At 36.5% G+C, this 19,108-nt stretch overlaps 2 protein-coding genes across 2 annotated transcripts; both read right to left on the bottom strand.

Annotated features, from left to right (window-relative positions):
- Positions 1-755: 755 nt before the first annotated feature.
- Positions 756-11,744, bottom strand: LOC116301630 (uncharacterized). Its single transcript, XM_089035970.1, has 18 exons — positions 11,385-11,744; positions 10,801-10,878; positions 10,533-10,604; positions 10,126-10,191; positions 9,756-9,791; positions 9,451-9,522; positions 8,935-9,003; positions 7,868-7,939; positions 7,434-7,505; positions 6,316-6,387; positions 6,139-6,210; positions 5,547-5,618; positions 5,117-5,191; positions 4,183-4,361; positions 3,619-3,759; positions 2,891-3,186; positions 1,464-2,712; positions 756-1,097 (listed from the first exon to the last, which is right to left on the bottom strand). The coding sequence occupies exons 4-18, from the start codon at positions 10,173-10,175 to the stop codon at positions 919-921; spliced, it is 2,706 nt and encodes a 901-aa protein (XP_088892096.1). The 5' UTR covers positions 10,176-10,191; positions 10,533-10,604; positions 10,801-10,878; positions 11,385-11,744; the 3' UTR covers positions 756-918.
- LOC116301624 (uncharacterized) lies at positions 11,674-18,590 on the bottom strand. Its single transcript, XM_089035969.1, has 9 exons — positions 18,498-18,590; positions 16,767-16,862; positions 16,098-16,348; positions 15,094-15,175; positions 14,252-14,428; positions 13,829-14,158; positions 13,180-13,288; positions 12,063-12,134; positions 11,674-11,758 (listed from the first exon to the last, which is right to left on the bottom strand). The coding sequence occupies exons 1-9, from the start codon at positions 18,556-18,558 to the stop codon at positions 11,674-11,676; spliced, it is 1,263 nt and encodes a 420-aa protein (XP_088892095.1). The 5' UTR covers positions 18,559-18,590.
- Between the last annotated feature and the right edge of the window lie 518 nt (positions 18,591-19,108).

Below are 19,108 nucleotides of genomic sequence, written 5' to 3'. Positions count from 1 at the left end.
AATCAATCATTCTTACTAACTGTAGTTGTTTTAGTCAATCCTCAAAGGTGATTTGGAAAATAGGTGATTTCCTTTGCATCGAAGCGAGACAAACGACGATTTAGCTTGCAATCCAAGAGACCTTTTTAAACACCTTGTACAATCATTCACAGGTCTCTATCATTGCAAGCTCACTGTTCGTCTCGCTTCGATGCAAAGGCACAGCTACCTTTCGAGATGGTGCGAGGAAATTTGAAGGTACTATTAATATTTAAAAAAGAAAGAAAAACAATACAGATAAGTAAAGCATCGCTTTCTTGTGCTTTAGTTCCGGGATAAGAGCTTTAACTGATAGTCCTTCCTGCGTGCATGTACAGGAAAGCAAGAGATAAAATAAAATAAAATGAAAATAAAAAAGGTCTCTCTTAGTATTACACTTAAAACAACTATATGTCCAACGAAACTAAACACAAGTGTTAAATACATTGCTAACAGCTACATTCTAAAACATACCAATGCAACGTAACGTACTTTGTACCTTTAGCGTCGATGTACTTCCTTGTTAGCCGAGTAGAAATAATAAACCCTTGTATTATCTCAAAAAGGTCTCCTTCTATCAACATGAGCCAAACGTTTAGATTAACTAAATAAATAAGGACCTTGAGAAGACCTGTGTGATCGCCGAAACCCGTGTGATACCCAAGAATTAGATTATTGGACTTTTATTTACTTCAGTTATGCAAACTATTATATCTATATTTCTTTTAATGGTTTTCTAATGATGAAAAACAATGGCTTTGAACAGTAAGAAATGTTCTAGTTTTTCGACATGATTCTCTATTGTATTCCGCAACGCATTACTTTGCACTTATTAAATGTTTGCTTTACAAATTCCTAATGATAAGCTTTTGCTTTTACGTGCATTTTATCGAGTTCTATTTATGTATTACTGAGCTCAATCTTGTCTTCTCGTCCTGTCTTTTTGCCTTTTTTTGTGGACAAATCATGACCCTGACCAAAGTTTACAACCTGGAGCACTGAGAGAACACATGACAAATCGCATTTTGGGTTCTCTCTGATGGCTTGCATTGTGAAGTAAACACCGTACACATAGCGAACTGGAACACAAAGATGATGAAAACGGTTACCAGACGTCCCTGAGCTCCGAAAGGGGGAGGGAGGTGTGAGAGACTCCAGGGTAAAAATTTCGGGGATGCTTGTGGGGACTTTTCAAAATACACCTAAAAGATACGACGGATTTTTTTCTTTAAATTGGCGTTGCTTTGTAAATTTTTAAACCATAGATGATTAAATAGTGTCTTGCCTAACGGCTAGGTCTTCATGTCTCCTTATCTATTATTTTGTAGGGTAGTTAATATGCATCGATTAGTAGCCGCTCATAGCTTCCAAAAGGTGGCTATAAAGTTAAAAGACACTACCTACGTGCATGCCTATAATAGTTAATATGTCAAATATAGACTTACCTACAATAATAATAACAACGAAGAGATTGGCAAACATCAGCATAACGGTAATACCAATGGCGTCACTCTCCACATCCACCAAAGTCGAAACTGTTTCTGCAGGGATCTTTAGCAGCATCGCCATGAACTGGTTGGCCATGGTAGCCATCAGAGCACCCAGATGAAGCCATTTGTCAAACAAATGTGGAATAGGCTGTGTGTGAGCAAAATACACTGCATAGAAACCAGACAAGATGGCGGTGACCCCAAGAAATAATCGTCCCTCTTGACCGGAATACACCAGTACTGAGGTGAAGATGACCTTACGAACAAGCTCGATTATCTCCCAGTACCAACAATCTTCACTGTAGCTCTCGTAAAGGAACCTCATTCCAACTGATATTTCATGGCCGGCAGCATCATCTTGGAAGCGCTTCTTCTTTACTTTAAGATGAACTTTGTCACTTCCACTGTTTTTGCAGTACTTCCACAAGAAGAAGGTTGTGACAACAGGAAATCCGATTGGAATCAAGAGTGCAAAGTAGGCTAAGATGACAAATCTGTTATAGAAACTTGTAAAGCATTTCGAGGAATAGTCTGACTGAAGATACCATGAACAATCTTGCTCATTGTCACACACTTTATGGCAACTGGATGGCAGAACCTGGAAAACCTTCTCACAAGTCGCAGGATAAGTGATGAAAATGACCAAGAAAACTGCTCGATAGCAGTTTGCTTTACATTTGGAAAGCCTCTTGTTATCACGATTGATATTTGTAAAGGCCTTTTTGACGAAGAAATATAGAATTGCAATCAGAATGACCATGGCATCTAAAGAGATATAAACCACAAGACCAGCGTATGGCGTTAACCTTACGGAATGTTTCAGGCATTCCAATGGAACGAGTTTGAAAATGTTCAGTTGTACCACATCAGCAAACTTCATCAGCTTGGTGAGTGCTGCAGGCCACTTGATGTAAGAATAGGCGTTGAGAGTACCACTTGTCACTTGGTAGAATCCAATCACAATCTTGAAACTACTGAAGACAGTGTCACTTACTGAACGTCTATTAGCACGATTAGACTTCTTGTCTTTGATTATAGCAAACACAAGTATACCAGCCACAATTGCTACAGCACAGCACTGGCCAACAAAAAGATATAAAGTTGGGCATTTGTTGCATCCAGAGAACATCCTGTAATAGCCTTTAGAGCATATAGCACATAAAGGACCTTCGTATCCATTGAAACATTTGCTATCTATTCCTCCCTGAAATATCCACAAACGTAGATACCCTTAATTCATAGCGGTAGTTCACTTTCAGAAGAATTTCATGCTTTTACAAAATTTCAATGTGATGGTTAATATGTTTGATTGGAAAATGCACTGTTTCATCAGTTACAGATATATAAATGCCTTTTATATCATATTAACGTCTTCCTCTTACCTTGCACGATCCAATAAATGGACAAGGATAGGCCTTCGGTATTGATCCATTGAATGTATGCCAGCTATTGTTAAGGTCTTTGTGCTCTTCCTGTAGCTTGATGGAAAACATGATGTAGTTCTGTTTGTTTTCTTCATCCTTCCAAATCCAGTAGAATCCAGGAAGTAAGTTGATAGTTTCGTTTTTGCATTGATATCCAATTGGACATGCTGCGCATTTGCCAAAACGATCCAGACGGAAGTAGTTATCCAGACAAGGACAGGCTCTGAATCCAGCCAGTCGTTGTAGGTTTGTTCCTGAGGATAAGAACTCGTATACGTTAGTGACAAAAAAGGTTCAGGTGAAATACGTTAAATAGGTCTCAGGTGTATCATTGCTTTCATAATTATTTAATAACTGTATGAAATAATTGATGTCTTTATAGCCTATTTCTCTATAAAAGTCTGAGTTGTTTATGGTATAAGCTATTGAAAGACTGATGTTCGTTTTTTCTCTCTCATGAAATACGTCGTATAAAAATGCAGCCAAAGTAGTCACTCTGCAAGGGAGGATCCAGAAGGAGGGGGGCTGAAGCCCTCCTTCAGCAGAAAAACAAAACAAAACAAAACCGAAGAATTAGATGCTTCTTTTTATAGTTTTCCTTTGTGTCGAAGGAAGAAACGCAATTAGTCCCCCCCCCCCCCCTAAAATTTTGGCTGGATCCACCCTTGCTCTGAGTGAATATTCACCTTTAAGACAAGCAGAGCACGATTCCATTGTTTTCCCAGGAGCATTTTCCGGCTTGACGTAGGATCCTGCAGGACACTGTTTACAACCAAGACCGTACACAATCTCGCCAACGTGTGCAATCGCGTCTTGATAAAAACCACCTTACAAAGTTATCATAATAATAATTATTATTATCATTATGTCGCTATCTTTATTATTATTATTAATATCGTTATCTATCTTATCTTCATCATCAGACCATCAAATTATTATGAGTAGTATGGTCATGATCATCCTCATCATCATCATCACCGTCACCGTCACCGTTAATTGTCACCGTCACCGTCACCGTCACCGTCACCGTCACCGTCACCGTCACCGTCACCGTCACCGTCACCGTCACCGTCACCGTCACCGTCACCGTCACCGTCACCGTCACCGTCACCGTCACCGTCACCGTCACCGTCACCGTCACCGTCACCGTCACCGTCACCGTCACCGTCATTACGGCATGAAAGACCTCCGTAACGGGATAGTTATAAAATAAAGTTTTTATATACGTTTTCGTACAAAAACAAATTTACCCGGTGGGCATTCTTGACATTTGAGCTCGCCATAGGTATTGGTTTTATAATGTCCCTGATCACATGGAATACATAGATCTTCTATATTACTATGTGGAATACATGTGTAGCCGAAACTCGTCAAAAAAGAACGAATGAATTTGTAAAAAATCATTCCCATATTTATTTTCGTGCTTGAACTGAAGAAAAGAAAACGAAATAAAAATAGTTAATTGGTGTACTAAAATAAAATCAGGGAAAAGATGAAAATAGTAGTAGTAGTAGTAGTAATAATAATGGGAAAATTATTGGATTCCTTTATTATTAGTATTATTTATTAGCCCTTCCGGAGTTGCAAGCCGCGTTGCATCATGGGGTTGTATCAGACACTTTATTCCTGTAAGCGTTGAATTTTGTTTCAGCCAATCACAGCGCGTTTAACTGTTTTGCCGCAGGCCCTTATTCCCAGGCAACTGTAACCCAACTTTTGCTTATTTTTCTGTTTTAGTTTGACTAAAATACAGTAAAGGTTTCTATAAGGAAGAGAAATATGAAAAGGAAGAATAATAATAAAATCACTTTACTGCCATGTTTGCTTCGTTCTAGGGCCGGTCATTTTGTCCACTCATGCTTTGCGCGCCGCGTTCACCGTTCAGCTGGTTACTCACATACGTATTTTTCACTTGCTGTGGTGAAGAATGAAATAAAAGTGATAGGAGGAAACTTGAAACTTGAAACTTTCGTTTCTTGATGCATAAAATGTCAATTTACTAATGAAGCGTCCCTAAAATAGTCCAATAATACAACACATTTCTACAACTCTTGAACAGCTAATAACTTGGAATGGCTTGGTTGTTACAATTCCGGCGGACTTCTTGTGGGATCGTATGTTATGGTGAGGATCACAAATTCACCCAAATTTGATTCAAGGTAAACGCCATTATTCAGTACTTACAGAACTATGCTTGTCCTTGGTGAACCAAATGTTGAACCAATGTCAATCACATGCAGGTTAGTGTTGATAAGATAGCTGAAAATTCAAAAACTTTGTCGTAACTGTATAGTAAAATACTCCTCTCAAACTCTCCGTTTAATCTTATTTTTGGCACGTGAACAAACTCAAGCATTTTCTACGATATATGTAAGATGTTTACTGTGTAAAGCTTTTAAAGTGTTTGCTACACTGTGTGCATATAACAACAAGAACTATTTTACCAAAAGCAAAGAATTAGATAAGAATTAAATTTTAGTATAGATTTTTCAAAATCGCGTCATGACTTTATTTAGTGAAGACGTAACGACTACTTCGAAACGTTCGTGCTTAAGTCTTGTTATTTTTTTATCTTGAACTTACATTAGTAAGTATCTATAATATCAGAACTTACATGGTTTCTAATCCTTTCATTTCCTTGAATGCTCCTTGGTCTATGATGTTCAAAGGGTTATTGGTAAGACTTCTGAAAAGCGTAGAAGAACATTATCATGGGATTTAACGCATGGGCTATTTAATGAGCACACTACAAAAATGATATAGATTCGAAAATATTTAGCTGTGGTTTTGAAACAGAATATAAAAGTTTGCTGTTTCACCATCGCGGTTCAGAAAAAAATATCAAGTATTTAAGTATAATGCAATTGATCCTTAATTCCGTGATAAGTTATACAGGGTTTAAGATAAAGACCAAGGAAGCAGCGGAACTTGCCCCATCAATCTCCCCTCCCTCACATTTAAAGCCAAAAATGATTTTTGTTAGGAGTTTCTAATGCCTTGGTCTGACTTTAATCGATGAAATTGCCTCAATTTCATAATTTTCAGGAAGGTTGGATTTCCCCTGCCAGGATACCCCCCCCCCCCCCCCGCACTCCCCCACCCCCAACACACACACTCAAAACTATGCTAGAATGGAACAAGATTGGTGTCCATTATCAATAGAGGCCAGATAACTATGAAAAATGGATGTTTCTAATTCAACTTACATAAAGAAAATATCTTTGGGTCCAGTAAACATTTGTTTTGTAACCTTTGTTAGCTTGTTTCCATCCAAAAATCTGAAAGACCAATAAAAATGTATAAAGCTCGGCTGTTAGGAAAGCTTTACACTATAATCAGTATATTTCAAATAATCAGTTAAGGTCATTGAATAAATAACTTACAGATAATATAGGGATTTCTGTTTCTGGAATGCTAAGTCTTCGATTTCTGTAATATCAGCACTTGTCGCAGACCTGTTACAAGGAAAAGGTTTTACAATGAAAACGAATAATCAGTTTTTGCTACAAATTGTTAATTTCTCGCTCGCTGATTGGCTATCTGTCATAATCAATAAGAGGGCAGACAAATGAGTGTTGACGTCAACGAACGTGCACTCTTTCCGTTGGTTGTTTTGATCGCTAAAGAAACGTCGGGAAAATGCGTGTTAGTGAATTTTTTTAGGTTAAAAACAAATCGAGGTCCCTTTTCTATGGTCTGTACTCTTATCGAACATTGAATAGCGTCAGCATCTAATCCAAACTTTTTTGCAATAAAACCACTCTGATCGTTGCGATGTTTGTGGGTTTGTGGGTTTGTAGGTTTGTAGGTTTGTAGGTTTGTAGGTTTGTAGGTTTGTAGGTTTGTAGGTTTGTAGGTTTGTAGGTTTGTAGGTTTGTAGGTTTGTAGGTTTGTAGGTTTGTAGGTTTGTAGGTTTGTGGGTTTGTAGGTTTGTAGGTTTGTAGGTTTGTAGGTTTGTAGGGTTTTTATGTTTGTAGGTTTGTATATACGTAGGTTTGTAGGTTTGTAGGTTTGTAGGTTTATAGGTTTTGTAGGTTTGTAGGTTTGTAGGTTTGTGGGTTTGTGGGTTTGTGGGTTTGTGGGTTTGTGGGTTTGTGGGTTTGTGGGTTTGTGGGTTCGTAGGTTCGTAGGTTGTAGGTTTGTATGTTTGTAGGTTTGTAGGTTTGTAGGTTTGTAGGTTTGTAGGTTTGTAGGTTTGTAGGTTTGTAGGTTTGTAGGTTTGTAGGTTTGTAGGTTTTGTAGGTTGTAGGTTTGTAGGTTTGTAGGTTTGTAGGTTTGTAGGTTTGTAGGTTTGTAGGTTTGTAGGTTTGTAGGTTTGTAGGTTTGTAGGTTTGTAGGTTTGTAGGTTTGTAGGTCTTGTAGGTTTGTAGGGTTTGTAGGTTTTGTAGGTTGTAGGTTTGTAGGTTTGTAGGTTTGTAGGTTTGTAGGTTTGTAGGTTTGTAGGTTTGTAGGTTTGTATGTCATTATACTTTCCTCACATTACATACTAATGATGACTTACAAGAACAATATTCTTTTTGCTCCCTTGAACATTTCTTTGTCTATTTTTGCTAAGTGATTGAAACTGATGTCCCTGAATATCAAATGTAATTGAGAATCGTTTAAAACAATTCACCCGTTTAACAATCAAGATTTTAAAAAATTCATGTAAGATATATAACTTAATATATAAAATCATATAATTTAAACTAATGCTAAAGATGTTCACGCGATGACAACGAAATGTGGTCTTGTTTAGCAAATTATATACCAAAAGTTACTTTCATGATGATAACAGCTCTTTAAATATATATCATAAGACATTTTGAAGTACGTTAGATTGTTTAGTTTTGTGCTGTGTTTGTTGTATTGTCATTTTTCGTGTAAACAAAATACATTCCTTTATTGTCGCCGCTTGCTTTTGCCACCGCCATTTAGCATTAGCATTCTACTCACAAGAAAATAAGATACTGCATTGCTTTTAGTATTTCATATTTACTGTTCCAAAGGAGATTGTGTCCAAGGTAACTAAAATAAATAAATAAACAGATGAATTTGATAATATTGATTTTGATCATGTTTTAGTTAGAGAAGTCACAATAGCCTAATTTGGGTTTGAGATTGGGCTTGTTAACGAATACAGCTGCAAACGTTTGTTGAAGCTTTCATTGCATGTTGCATGTTGTGCGTTGCATGTTGCATGTTGCATGTTGCGCGTTGCATGTTGCATGTTGCGCGTTGCATGTTGCATGTTGCGCGTTGCATGTTGCATGTTGCGCGTTGCATGTTGCATGTTGCGCGTTGCATGTTGCATGTTGCGCGTTGCATGTTGCATGTTGCGCGTTGCATGTTGCATGTTGCGCGTTGCATGTTGCATGTTGCGCGTTGCATGTTGCATGTTGCGCGTTGCATGTTGCATGTTGCATGTTGCATGTTGCATGTTGCGCGTTGCATGTTGCATGTTGCATGTTGCATGTTGCATGTAGCACGTTGCACGTAGTTGTATATATAACATCATACATGAATAAGCTATCAAATAAAATAAGTTGAAATTTCATACTTTAAAAGAAGGTAAGTCGGCAAATTAAAGTATAACATGCGGTATTACACAATTTTTTTATAAATCAAAATCCCGATTTCGCGTTATTTTAGATTGTGTTACCGATTAATCTTATGCTTTCTTTCCATTTGAAAAATAACCTATTGAACTTTAATTATACGAAGTTTTGAAAATTAACCGTGGAAAACTAGGGGTTTTCTTGATTAAAAAAAAACCTTTGAGTTATTTTGAGGCACCGTTTCTATGGTATCATCATACGCGATCAGTTTATAAGAAAGTAAATCCTTGGCCCATGGTCTTTGATGAGACTGGCGAATCGAGTTTAATACACCAGCTATAAAATTCTATTACCCACTGTTTCAAGACTTTCTAAAGCCTACGGAGGCATCTTAAACTTAATTCGATTGCATTAATTATGTTATTTGACGTCATGATAAATTTGTGATCAGTTACGGAAACATACAGAGAAGTTAGTTTTGCTTTAACAGCAATTTTCCAGGACACGTTTGTAAGACTGTTGTAACGCATATCCCTGAAAGAAGCAAAGAATATGTTAGATTAAATGCAGAAATGCAAAGGCTACGAAAATCGAAAAGTAGACACACATTGTGTGCATGTATCAATAGTCTCCTTCACTGTTCCCGACGCCATCTAGAAAGGTAGCGGTGTCTTTGCGTCAAAGCGGACGAACGGTCAGTGAGCTTGCAATGATAGAGACTTGCAAACCCAACCTACGTTTCGCTTCGATGCAAAGGCACGGCTCCCTTTAAAGATGGCGCAGTATTAGAGAAATAAAGGCTAAAAATGTTACTTAGTTCTCCAAGGTATCAGTTGCTTAACCTTCCAAGATATCTTTCTTTTAGCATCCACGTTTTGATCAACCTTGCTCTTCAGCAAAGAAATCCAGTCCTCGATTTTCGGGGAAAAGGCGCTGATTTTGATAGTTAAAAGCACAGTCCATCACAAGGTTAAAACTTACAAATAATCGAGTCCTTCCATTGACTGAAATGTATTTTCATCGACAAAATGAATGTTATTGTTTCTTAGATCACTGTTGGCGAAGAAAAGCAAAGGAAAAATGATTTTTACTAATAAATCATTTTATTTTATTTTATTTATGGTATTTAAAAATACCATATCATATTTTGTTTTACACTTTATTAGTGAAATTAAGATGTTGAGATGTTCTAGAGGTCGCGCCGTGAGAAGAGAGCAATACGAGTAAGCATAAACGTATTCTAAGATATGTCGTACATTAAACACTAAATCGCAAGTCTAACTTACATGTTTTGTAAAGCGTTGTTAGATTTTCCCATTAGACTGTGGATAAACAACAAATAAAATTAAACTAGTGAGTATGGTTAAAGATATATTTGAAAGCCTGCAACCATTTCCAAATTCAATTTCAATTTCAATTTGGAATTTTGCGAATGCTTTGTTATCCTCAACCAAGATGGCGGCTATGACGTAACATACACATGCCTATTAGTAGAGGTCTATTCTGTTTGTTCGTTCGTTTGTTATGTTATTTGTTCTTTGTTTACAATAGTTGGTCACCGACTCGTTGTTTGGTTGATTGATTGATTTTGTTCCGTCGTTTGTTTGTGTTCCAGCGTAAGCGTTTAGCAACGTGAATGTAATTTTATCATCTTACAACTTTTCCACATTGTTTGAAAACATCTTTTCCGTAATACGTAAGATCATGTTGCCAGCTAAATCTCTATAGAAAAAAAGAAAGAAAGAAAAAAGAAGTAAATAAAATATAGTAAAGTTACTAAAAAAATATATATATATATATTTTCTAGTTTCTTATAAAATGGTTACATTTTGATATTCGTAGGTTTTAATTTACAAACTACGACCTCTTAATGGAGTGAATGCTAGACTGCATTTCTTCACAAAGCTGGTTTGGTATTCTTAGACCGAATGCAATAATGACCGCCATTGGCTTTAAGAAATAAAACTAATCTTTGCAAATAAAAAAGAAAATTTTATGGAAAAAATAGAGTCCACTTTGGATGCTTCTAGAAGTGGGCTATTATCCAGGTACAGTTAACTTACATTCTCCTCAGTAAAAACAAGTGTTCGAAACTTTCGTCCTCGATGAACAAAATTTTATTATTTTGTAGATATCTGGAAACAAAAACAAAATCGTCAAGTAACTCATTCCCAGCGTCACATGCAAATTCATTTAGGTGGATTGAAGGCAAACACATCTAATGCAATGAAACATCAGAATTTGTTTAGATATTAATTTGGTAAATGAGAAATGACTATAAGCTTATTGGATGAAACTGTCGGCTAAATATGAATTCGTACTTATACATACAGGTATGTTACAAACTCTTTCCCTATTGTGCCATCTTTTGTTATATTCTTAATTTCATTCCCTTGAAGATCCAGCGTACTTCAACAAAAAATAAACTTATGTTAATCTCAGTTTTTTCAGCCCTCAATTTCATTACTCGAAAAATTAAAGCAAAAACAGAAACAAACAAACAAACAAAAAAACAAGAACAACGAACGAACGAACGACCGACCGACCGACCGACCGACCGACCGACCGACCGACCGACCGACCGACCGACCGACCGATCGACCGAACGAACGAACGAACGAACGAACGAACGAACGAACGAACGCACGCACGAACGACCGACCGACCGACCGAGCGAACGAACGAACGAACGAACGAACGCACGAATGAACGAACGACCGAACGAACGAACGAACGAACGAACGAACGACCGACCGACCGAACGAACGAACGAACGAACGAACGAACGAACGAACGAACGAACGAAAGAACGAACGAACGAACGAACGAACGAACGAACGAGAGAAAGAACGAGTGAACGAACGAACGAAACATCCAAGACACTATTATCCACAATGCCTTCATGACTTACTTACCTGTAGTCAATGTGTCTAGTTATGTAAGACCAGTGGGTCTTTTCTTGACTATTCAGAGCTGAAGGAATGTTGTTCAAGAAGATGCTGTCATGAATAGATAGTAGATGGTTACTTTCTTCGTTACTATTTTCCGAAGATGAATTTTAGCCAAAACTACGAGATTGGCAAATACATATATTCGTAGTGGTTCCCAAATGATCTCAATATACTTTTTCATCTTGGGCGCGTAGTCTTAATTAATGACAAAACATTACGCCCTGTGATATATCAACCATATCTGCGCAGATACTTAGTTTAAATCCCCTAGTTTAATGAGCTTCAAGTCGTCCAGACGAATATCAGCAAGATTACTTACTTTGTTTTTCTGAATGATTCTAAACAAGTAAAAACAAACATTAATTAAAGTATCTATGGACGTTGTAACGTATTTATGATGTTACAACCTATTTTTCCTTTCATGTAGCTCTATTTTGTTTTTGATATTTACTTACTTCAGTAGAGTTAATCACCAAAAACTACCATTAAAACAACAGAGCCTTGGGCTAAAACTGATGACCCTTGCTCGGTCGGAAAAGAAATTTACGCCCTCGAACATCAACTCTGTCATATTAGATCACCGAGGAGGGGGGAAAACGTACAATGGAATTTTTTTCTAACCTTAATGACTCCAATACTTACATATCCTTAAGTGTTATTTGCTCCTTTAACACAAATGCCTCGATTTTCTTTATATTTGTATTAGTAAGTGTTCTGAAGATCATACATAAGTCTAGTTAGTTATTGACTAACCAAAGCCCTTATCTACAAGACTACTTGACGTAAGACTTATCAGTCGATGAAGCCGCGTCCCTCCAGCTCCTTTTACTTTGGGGTCTGGGTAGGTTATGCACATATATTAAACCCTTTTGGTCCAAAAAAACGTCCAGAACGCAAAAAATAACATTTGTGTAAACCATAATTTGAGATTTTATGAATAGTCAACGGTGAGATTTGTCTTGCGCCGAATTTTTACACAACCCCCCCCCCCACCCCTCCTCCTCCCCTTCCCCTCCCTCCTCCCTGTCCCCTTCTTGAATCTACCCTGACACTTATTCTATGCAAAAAAGAAACTATATATAGTTATATGATAATATTGTACTTACAAGGAGGTCAATAAGGGAAGATGGTCAAAGGAATAACTGTTAATGCTGCTCAAATCAATGTTTCGTAAAATCCTATAATGACAAAGTATGAAGAATATTCAAGGGAATGGCAATATGAGAGACTGGATCAATTATGAAGCTTTTGGAAGTAAGATGGTCGTAGCATCAAGTGCCGTTGTAATGATTTTACGAAGAAATGGGTGTTGCATTTCACTAATTAAGGACGCTGCATTTTGTTGCGAATTAAGGATTCTGCGAAGTCAATTGTTTGTCCACTCCGAAATAGATAAAATAAACAACAACAACAACAGCAACTGATATACAGGCTACAGGCAGATTGTTTGTATAGGAAATAGAATGGGTTCGAGTGCAGTTTGGATTTTTTCATTTTATTTATATGTTTACTAAAATAATTTTTTTTTTTTTTTGAACAGTGATTTCGCTTTTTTGCAGTGTGATTCCAAAGCAAACAAACAAGTAATCCTCTACTACCTGGAAAATACGGCGAAATGATTTGTTATGAAAGGAAGTAATTACCATATTTATATAAATGGCTAACATGATGTTATTTTTTTTGTCGATAGTTTGAGTCCTGAGAGCTGTTGTCTTAATCAAAGGGTAATACACGCACGTATTTTGGAAGAATAACTTACAATCCTGTAGTATAATAGGGAAGGTCTTGCAGCAGGCGAACAGTTGCTGGAGGTCCACATTCTACTTTATGGGAGAAGTCCTTGAAAGTGCAGCTGCAGTTGGCAGGACCTAGACGTATGAACAATTGTCGATATCTTGAAATAGAGAAATGGCTGAGAGCTTAAGAAAACCTATACAATTGACTTGCTTATAATAATGGTATTAATAATTATATTAATAATGATGATGATAGTAATAGTAATGATGATGACAGTAATGATGATGACGATGATAATAATAATAATAAATAGTGATGGTGATTATGATTATAATGATGATAATGATAATTAAAAAGGGATCGATTAATGATGATGATGATGATAATGATGATAATGTTGTTGATGACGATGATGATGATGATGAGGATAACTGATAATTATAAAGATAACGAAATTAAACATAATAAAGATAACGATAAAAATACGTTTTTACGGTGATTTTTATCAAGAAGCAAACGCACACGTTGGTGAGATTGTATGCTCTTGTATGCAAACAATGTCGTAATAATAATTTTATTAACAGATCTACAGGGTTTCACCTACATGATGCATTCCCACAAATTACGTAAAAATAATAATTTTATTAACAGATCTACAGGGTTTCACCTACATGATGCATTCCCACAAATTACGTTGAGCACTTGACTGCTTGCACAGGTATGTCTTCCTATGACTAATCTCTCACAATCAAGAATGTTCTGCTCACTACCACTGCATCTGTTGATGACCACCCAAGCAGTGTTGAGCTTCTTATTTGGGAATTTCTCGATAGAAATCCCCTTGCTTCCCATACCAAGTGATCGACAAAGCATACTTGAAATATGTTTGTCTTTTAATGAGCCTCTACAGACCGATTCCCAAGAGCCATTGACCAGCATCTGAACTTCTCCTTCTTGTGGTGATTTATATATCTTGAAATTCCTTAAGCGCATTCTTGGTCCTTTGTGAAAATAGTTTAAAAAAGAAAAAGAGAAAAATAATAAGGTACTCTTTTAAACTAAAGCAACCTCGTCGCCGATAAAAATGCACTTGCCATCACAGAGCACGTTAAGCTCAGACCACATTCCTGTTGGAAGACATCTTCGATTGGATGATCCAATTACGTGACGAACGTCTTTACATTTGAATTGACATGTGCTATTTACTTGATTACCCAATGTACAATTCATAAAGCCATCGACAGGAGCCTGTAATGGAGGACATTTGGTTTCTGAAGCGAAAGGGAATTAAGGGAAATAACTGAAATAATAAATATCAATGTTTAGGAGGTGCTAGCTCTCGACTCGGTATCCCTATTAAACTGGACACAAGATTTTTTTAGAAATATTGCCTAGTTTTTATAATTGACATAAACACAGGCATAAGAGGAATATGACCATGCGCGACCACAAAAATATTTCAATATTAAAATACCATGGAAATATTTCGCTCCTGCCTTTCTAAGCAAGATGGCAGACGTGATGTTCAGTGTTAATGAGTTTTGATCCCTGCTGATGAAAAGTGTTATTTGTGAATGATGACGTTATGCTTCAGATATGCTTATGTTTCTACGACTTATAGACCTATTTACCTTAGGCGTAATGTTTGTCCATTTTAGAACACGTGTCATTCTCTTGAGAAAAAGATTCTGTTTGAGTTGTATCCATATTCAAGTGTCAAGTGTAACCGTTAAACAAAGAAATGATGTTCTAGAGAATGACACTGTCTTTAAATTAGTTTTGATATTTTCTATAGCAAGAGGACGTGATTTACTGCAAGGAAAGAGAAAAAAGAAAAGCCAAGAAAAAACGTTGAATATTCCGAAGCATCCAACTAAAGAAATTTATGACTCTTACACGTTTCAACTCCCCTAATGAGTTTCTGACAAAAACTTACCATATTGCTCAGAAAATATAAGATTATCTAAAGCAACTATTCCTGGGAGGCCAGCATACATTGTTAAACTTTCTATGGATATCTAAAGAAATGTTTCAAACAAATAACAGTTTGTTAAAGGACTGGTTTGTTGCTCATAAAAGTTTTTTTCCCAACGGAACCTTAGGTGGAGCATCGAATGTCAATTTTCATCCAGCCAGTGAAACAACGTCTGGATTGATTCCATTCAAAGCATGGCTAACCTACCAATCTAATTAGGCTGCGTTCATAATGTATGGCAGAGGGAGGGGGGAGCAGGTGAAAATTTGAAATGTCCAGAATAATTCTTAACACCCCCCTTAGAGTCACGCAAAAAAAATACGATCCCCCCAAAGCAAGGCTTGTAGCTTCTTCCAATAATTGTGCATCCCCCCTTTTTCCTACCAAAATTTTCCCGATCCCCCCTCAATTTCAGCTGCCCCCCTCTGCCATACATTATCAACGCAGCCTAAGGGTATATTGGTTTGTGTCATGTTTATGTCTTCACCCGACTATTTAGATAAAGAAATGGAAGGCGTTATTCAAAACATTATGTGAAGGAGTGAATGGAATCCCAAAATGTTTTCGTGTTAGATGACTTTAAGTTGAGAAATAAAAATATACACATAAATAATTAATGGGAAAAATTCGTTTGATATATTGTTCGTCGCCTGTACATATTTTTCATCACATTTTTTTGCTTGTTAGTTAATTTGTCTGTCTTAATATAATGTCTGTCTGTCTGTCTGTCTGTCAATCTGTCAGTCTGTCAATCTGTCAGTCTGTCAGTCTGTCAGTCTGTCAGTCTGTCAGTCTGTCAGTCTGTCAGTCTGTCTGTCTGTCAGTCAGTCAGTCAGTCAGTCAGTCAGTCAGTCTGTCTGTCTGTCTATCTGTTTGTCTGTTGGTTTGTTTTGGTCTTGTTGTTATTGTTGTGTCTTGTTGTTGTTTTTGTTATCTTCCTTCTGCTGTCCGTGCGTAGTACGTACCGATTCTTTGCTTGAATTTATAGCAGTCATTCTCTGGTGCCATTCACACATACCATAGTTCTTGTTTTCTTGTATGCTATGAAGCCTCAAAACTCTTTTCTTCCCAACCATCATATTTAGCTCAGTACCCAAACCAGATATACAAACCGAAAAGGATAAAAATCCTGAGCCTGTAAAGTTTGGGTAAATCATCTCTACCTTAAGCGGGAATGATAAGTATCCAGTGTACGGCATAGCAATGTAAGGATTGCCTGAAATGAGAATCCGGGGGGAAATGTTATCCATGTTAGCCAAGTTATCGTTTTTGATTGTGTTTTTAATTATCAATATTCTTACAATATGAAAAACATTTGGACAAATTTTAAGGAGCTTGATACTATCTACGTATGTATAGAGAAGAGAAGAGAAGAGAAGAGAAGAGAAGAGAAGAGAAGAGAAGAGAAGAGAAGAGAAGAGAAGAGAAGAGAATTAAGAGGAGAGGAGGACCCTTAACATGTGTTTATATTTTCATATTTCAAATAATTATCAAAATTAATATATTAAATGTAATGGTATTGTATTTGAGTAAAAGTGGACCAAATTGAATACCAATATTCCACCTGAATTTGATCACCCACAGTTGACTAGGATTATTAATATATGGAGTTGAAAACAAAATAAACGACTTACTGTCATCCTTGTAAACTATCCATGACTTCAAGTAACCTTCTGGAAACTTCCATCCACACAATCCATCATCAAAAGAACAGGATAACGAATGTGCACCTATGAATGCATTAATAAATATTTGAAACGCGTTAGTTAATTATTAAAACTTGCATTTTCATATACACAACTTTCAAAATGTCGGCATCTCATTAGCATATTTTATGTTCTTTATTCCCCCCCCTCCCCAAAAAAACTACTCGAGCTCACAACATGGCGGTCTCTTTACTCTCCCCCACTCCTGTCACGTGAGCTCTCTCGGGGAGTTATATGCAAATATATACTACACTCCTCCCTCCTAGATGAAGAACCGAATAAATAAATTGAAAATTCAATGCCTTTTTAAATAGGCAGTTCTATATGTTCAAGCTATCAGGGGGCTTTTTACGTCAAAAAAACCAATGCTTCCATAGACTGTTATTTTAAAATCTTTGCTACTGGGCTAAGTCAATTCTTGTCGCTTGTTTGTTTTTTATCATTATTATTTGTTTGCAAAATAAACACTACTCGAGATCACAACATTGCGGTCCTCTCTCTTTCCCCCACACCTGTTACGTGAACTCTCTGACGGTGTTGTAATATGCAAATATACTGCACCATAAAGATCTAAAATGCATAGAATATAATGTTTGGTAAAATTGAAAAAACATATATAAAATCCCTTAAGAACTATAAGACTTTTAGGTAAATTGGCTGCTATGTATGAGGCGACGATCCAGTCAATATTCTCATCATTTATTTCATGGCTTATTGTATTTTTATGAATTTGCTTTTATGGTGATTATATTCAATTTTTGGTGGGACTGAATTTGCTTTTGAAGCTTTTGAAGAATGATGAGAATATTGACTGGATCGGCGCCCCATATCTATGCATTTCCAATTTCATTCCTACGTTCATTGATCATTTTAAAGTGCTAGCTCTTTCAGTTTTTGTAGGCAGGTCTAGTTAGATTTAAAATCTTCAATTATCATAAAAGAGGTACTATACACTGGAATGGGAAGTCATCGTTCAAAAAAATGATAGTAATTTGAGAATCTTTAGAAATGATTCCTAGATGTTCAGTGAATGTCAAACTAGTCTGTCAAAAGTAAAAATGAAATAAAATATGTCGCCTTTTGAAGATCAAATGAATTTTTTAAAGCTGTCCGACATTTTACGATTTATAGCAATCATCATTTTCTTCTTTCTTCTTCTTATTTTTAGGCTACGTTCATAATGTATGGCGGAGGGGGGCAGGTGAAAATTTGAAATGTCCAGAATAACCCCCCCCCCTTAAAGTCATGCAATACCCCCTAAGCAAGGCTTGTAGCTTCTTCCAAAAATTGTGAATACCCCCCCCCCCATTTTTCTGATAAAAGTTGTCCCATGCCCTCCCTTTTTCTTACCAACATTTTCTCAATTCCCCCTCAATTTCTCCTGCCCCCCCTGCCATACATTATGAACGCAGCCTTATCGAGAGAGTACTATTGTTGCCATCTGTCCGAGAAACTCGACGATCTTCATAAAATAGAAAAGAAAACTTTGGTTTTAATTAGCAAAGCGTGCGCAGAGAATACTCCTAGTTCAAATCATAACCAAACGATCAAAATGAAAAGAAAAATGATTTTCAGTTCTTGCCCTTTTTTCACAGCTGCCAGTCGCTATGAGGTGTTTTATATTTGCAATATAGTAGCTTATTAAAGTTAACATCTTACCTTCCTTCAAGTAAAATATGAAAACGCAAAACTTTACGATGATGGAGTATATCTCGAACATTGTTCTTGCCAAAACTTATACAACAAGTTAAGACTACGCCGCCAGAACTGCCACTATGATTTTTCTGAAATTATCACCTCTCTTAATAAAACATCTTTGACAGTTTGACATCGACAGGGCTGAATTTCTTATTAATTAATACGATAAATTATTTTTTTTTCCCAGTTTGTGATGTCTACTTACTTGGAGTTTTTAATTAAAAACGTTTTGATTAAAAAAAGAGGAGAAATAGTACTTCTAAGGATCGATTGAACAATGTTGACATGGCTCCAAAATCGAAGATTAATTTTAATTTTCTAATTTGTTTAATTATTATTTTTTTCCCTTGTATGCTTCTGTTCTGTTCTGTTCTGTTCTTTTATCTTCTTCTGTTCTGTTCTGTTTTGTTCTGTTCTCCTTTAATAAAGCAATTCTTTTTTTGTTTAGTTTATTAAGGCGATCCTCCCACTGTGAGGCAAGCCATTGGGAGACTTTTTCATTGCAGCACTCTAAAAACCTACACTTCTTATTAGAATACTAATTAGAAATCCGCTTTAATGGAAAAAGATAT

This window comes from Actinia tenebrosa, unplaced genomic scaffold, assembly GCF_029948245.1.
Source record: "Actinia tenebrosa isolate PJP-AT-01 unplaced genomic scaffold, QUT_ActTen_1.0 PGA_scaffold3__52_contigs__length_22856419, whole genome shotgun sequence".
NCBI lineage: Eukaryota > Metazoa > Cnidaria > Anthozoa > Actiniaria > Actiniidae > Actinia > Actinia tenebrosa.
This window is presented reverse-complemented; position numbering and strand designations above follow the sequence as displayed.

Bases quoted from the DNA above. Each gene is read 5' to 3' on its own strand.
- LOC116301630 (XM_089035970.1), bottom strand. From the start codon at position 10,175: ATGATCTTACGTATTACGGAAAAGATGTTTTCAAACAATGTGGAAAAG. The intron at 4,362-5,116 runs GTAAGTACTGAA...TCTTTTCTTCAG, and splicing joins CCAAGGACAAGCATAGTTCT to TTCAAGCACGAAAATAAATA. The intron at 2,713-2,890 runs GTAAGAGGAAGA...TGGATATTTCAG, and splicing joins CATTTATTGGATCGTGCAAG to GGAGGAATAGATAGCAAATG.
- LOC116301624 (XM_089035969.1), bottom strand. From the start codon at position 18,558: ATGTTCGAGATATACTCCATCATCGTAAAGTTTTGCGTTTTCATATTT. The intron at 16,863-18,497 runs GTAAGATGTTAA...ATGCATTCATAG, and splicing joins CATATTTTACTTGAAGGAAG to GTGCACATTCGTTATCCTGT. The intron at 16,349-16,766 runs GTAAGTCGTTTA...TTCTCATTTCAG, and splicing joins GATAGTTTACAAGGATGACA to GCAATCCTTACATTGCTATG.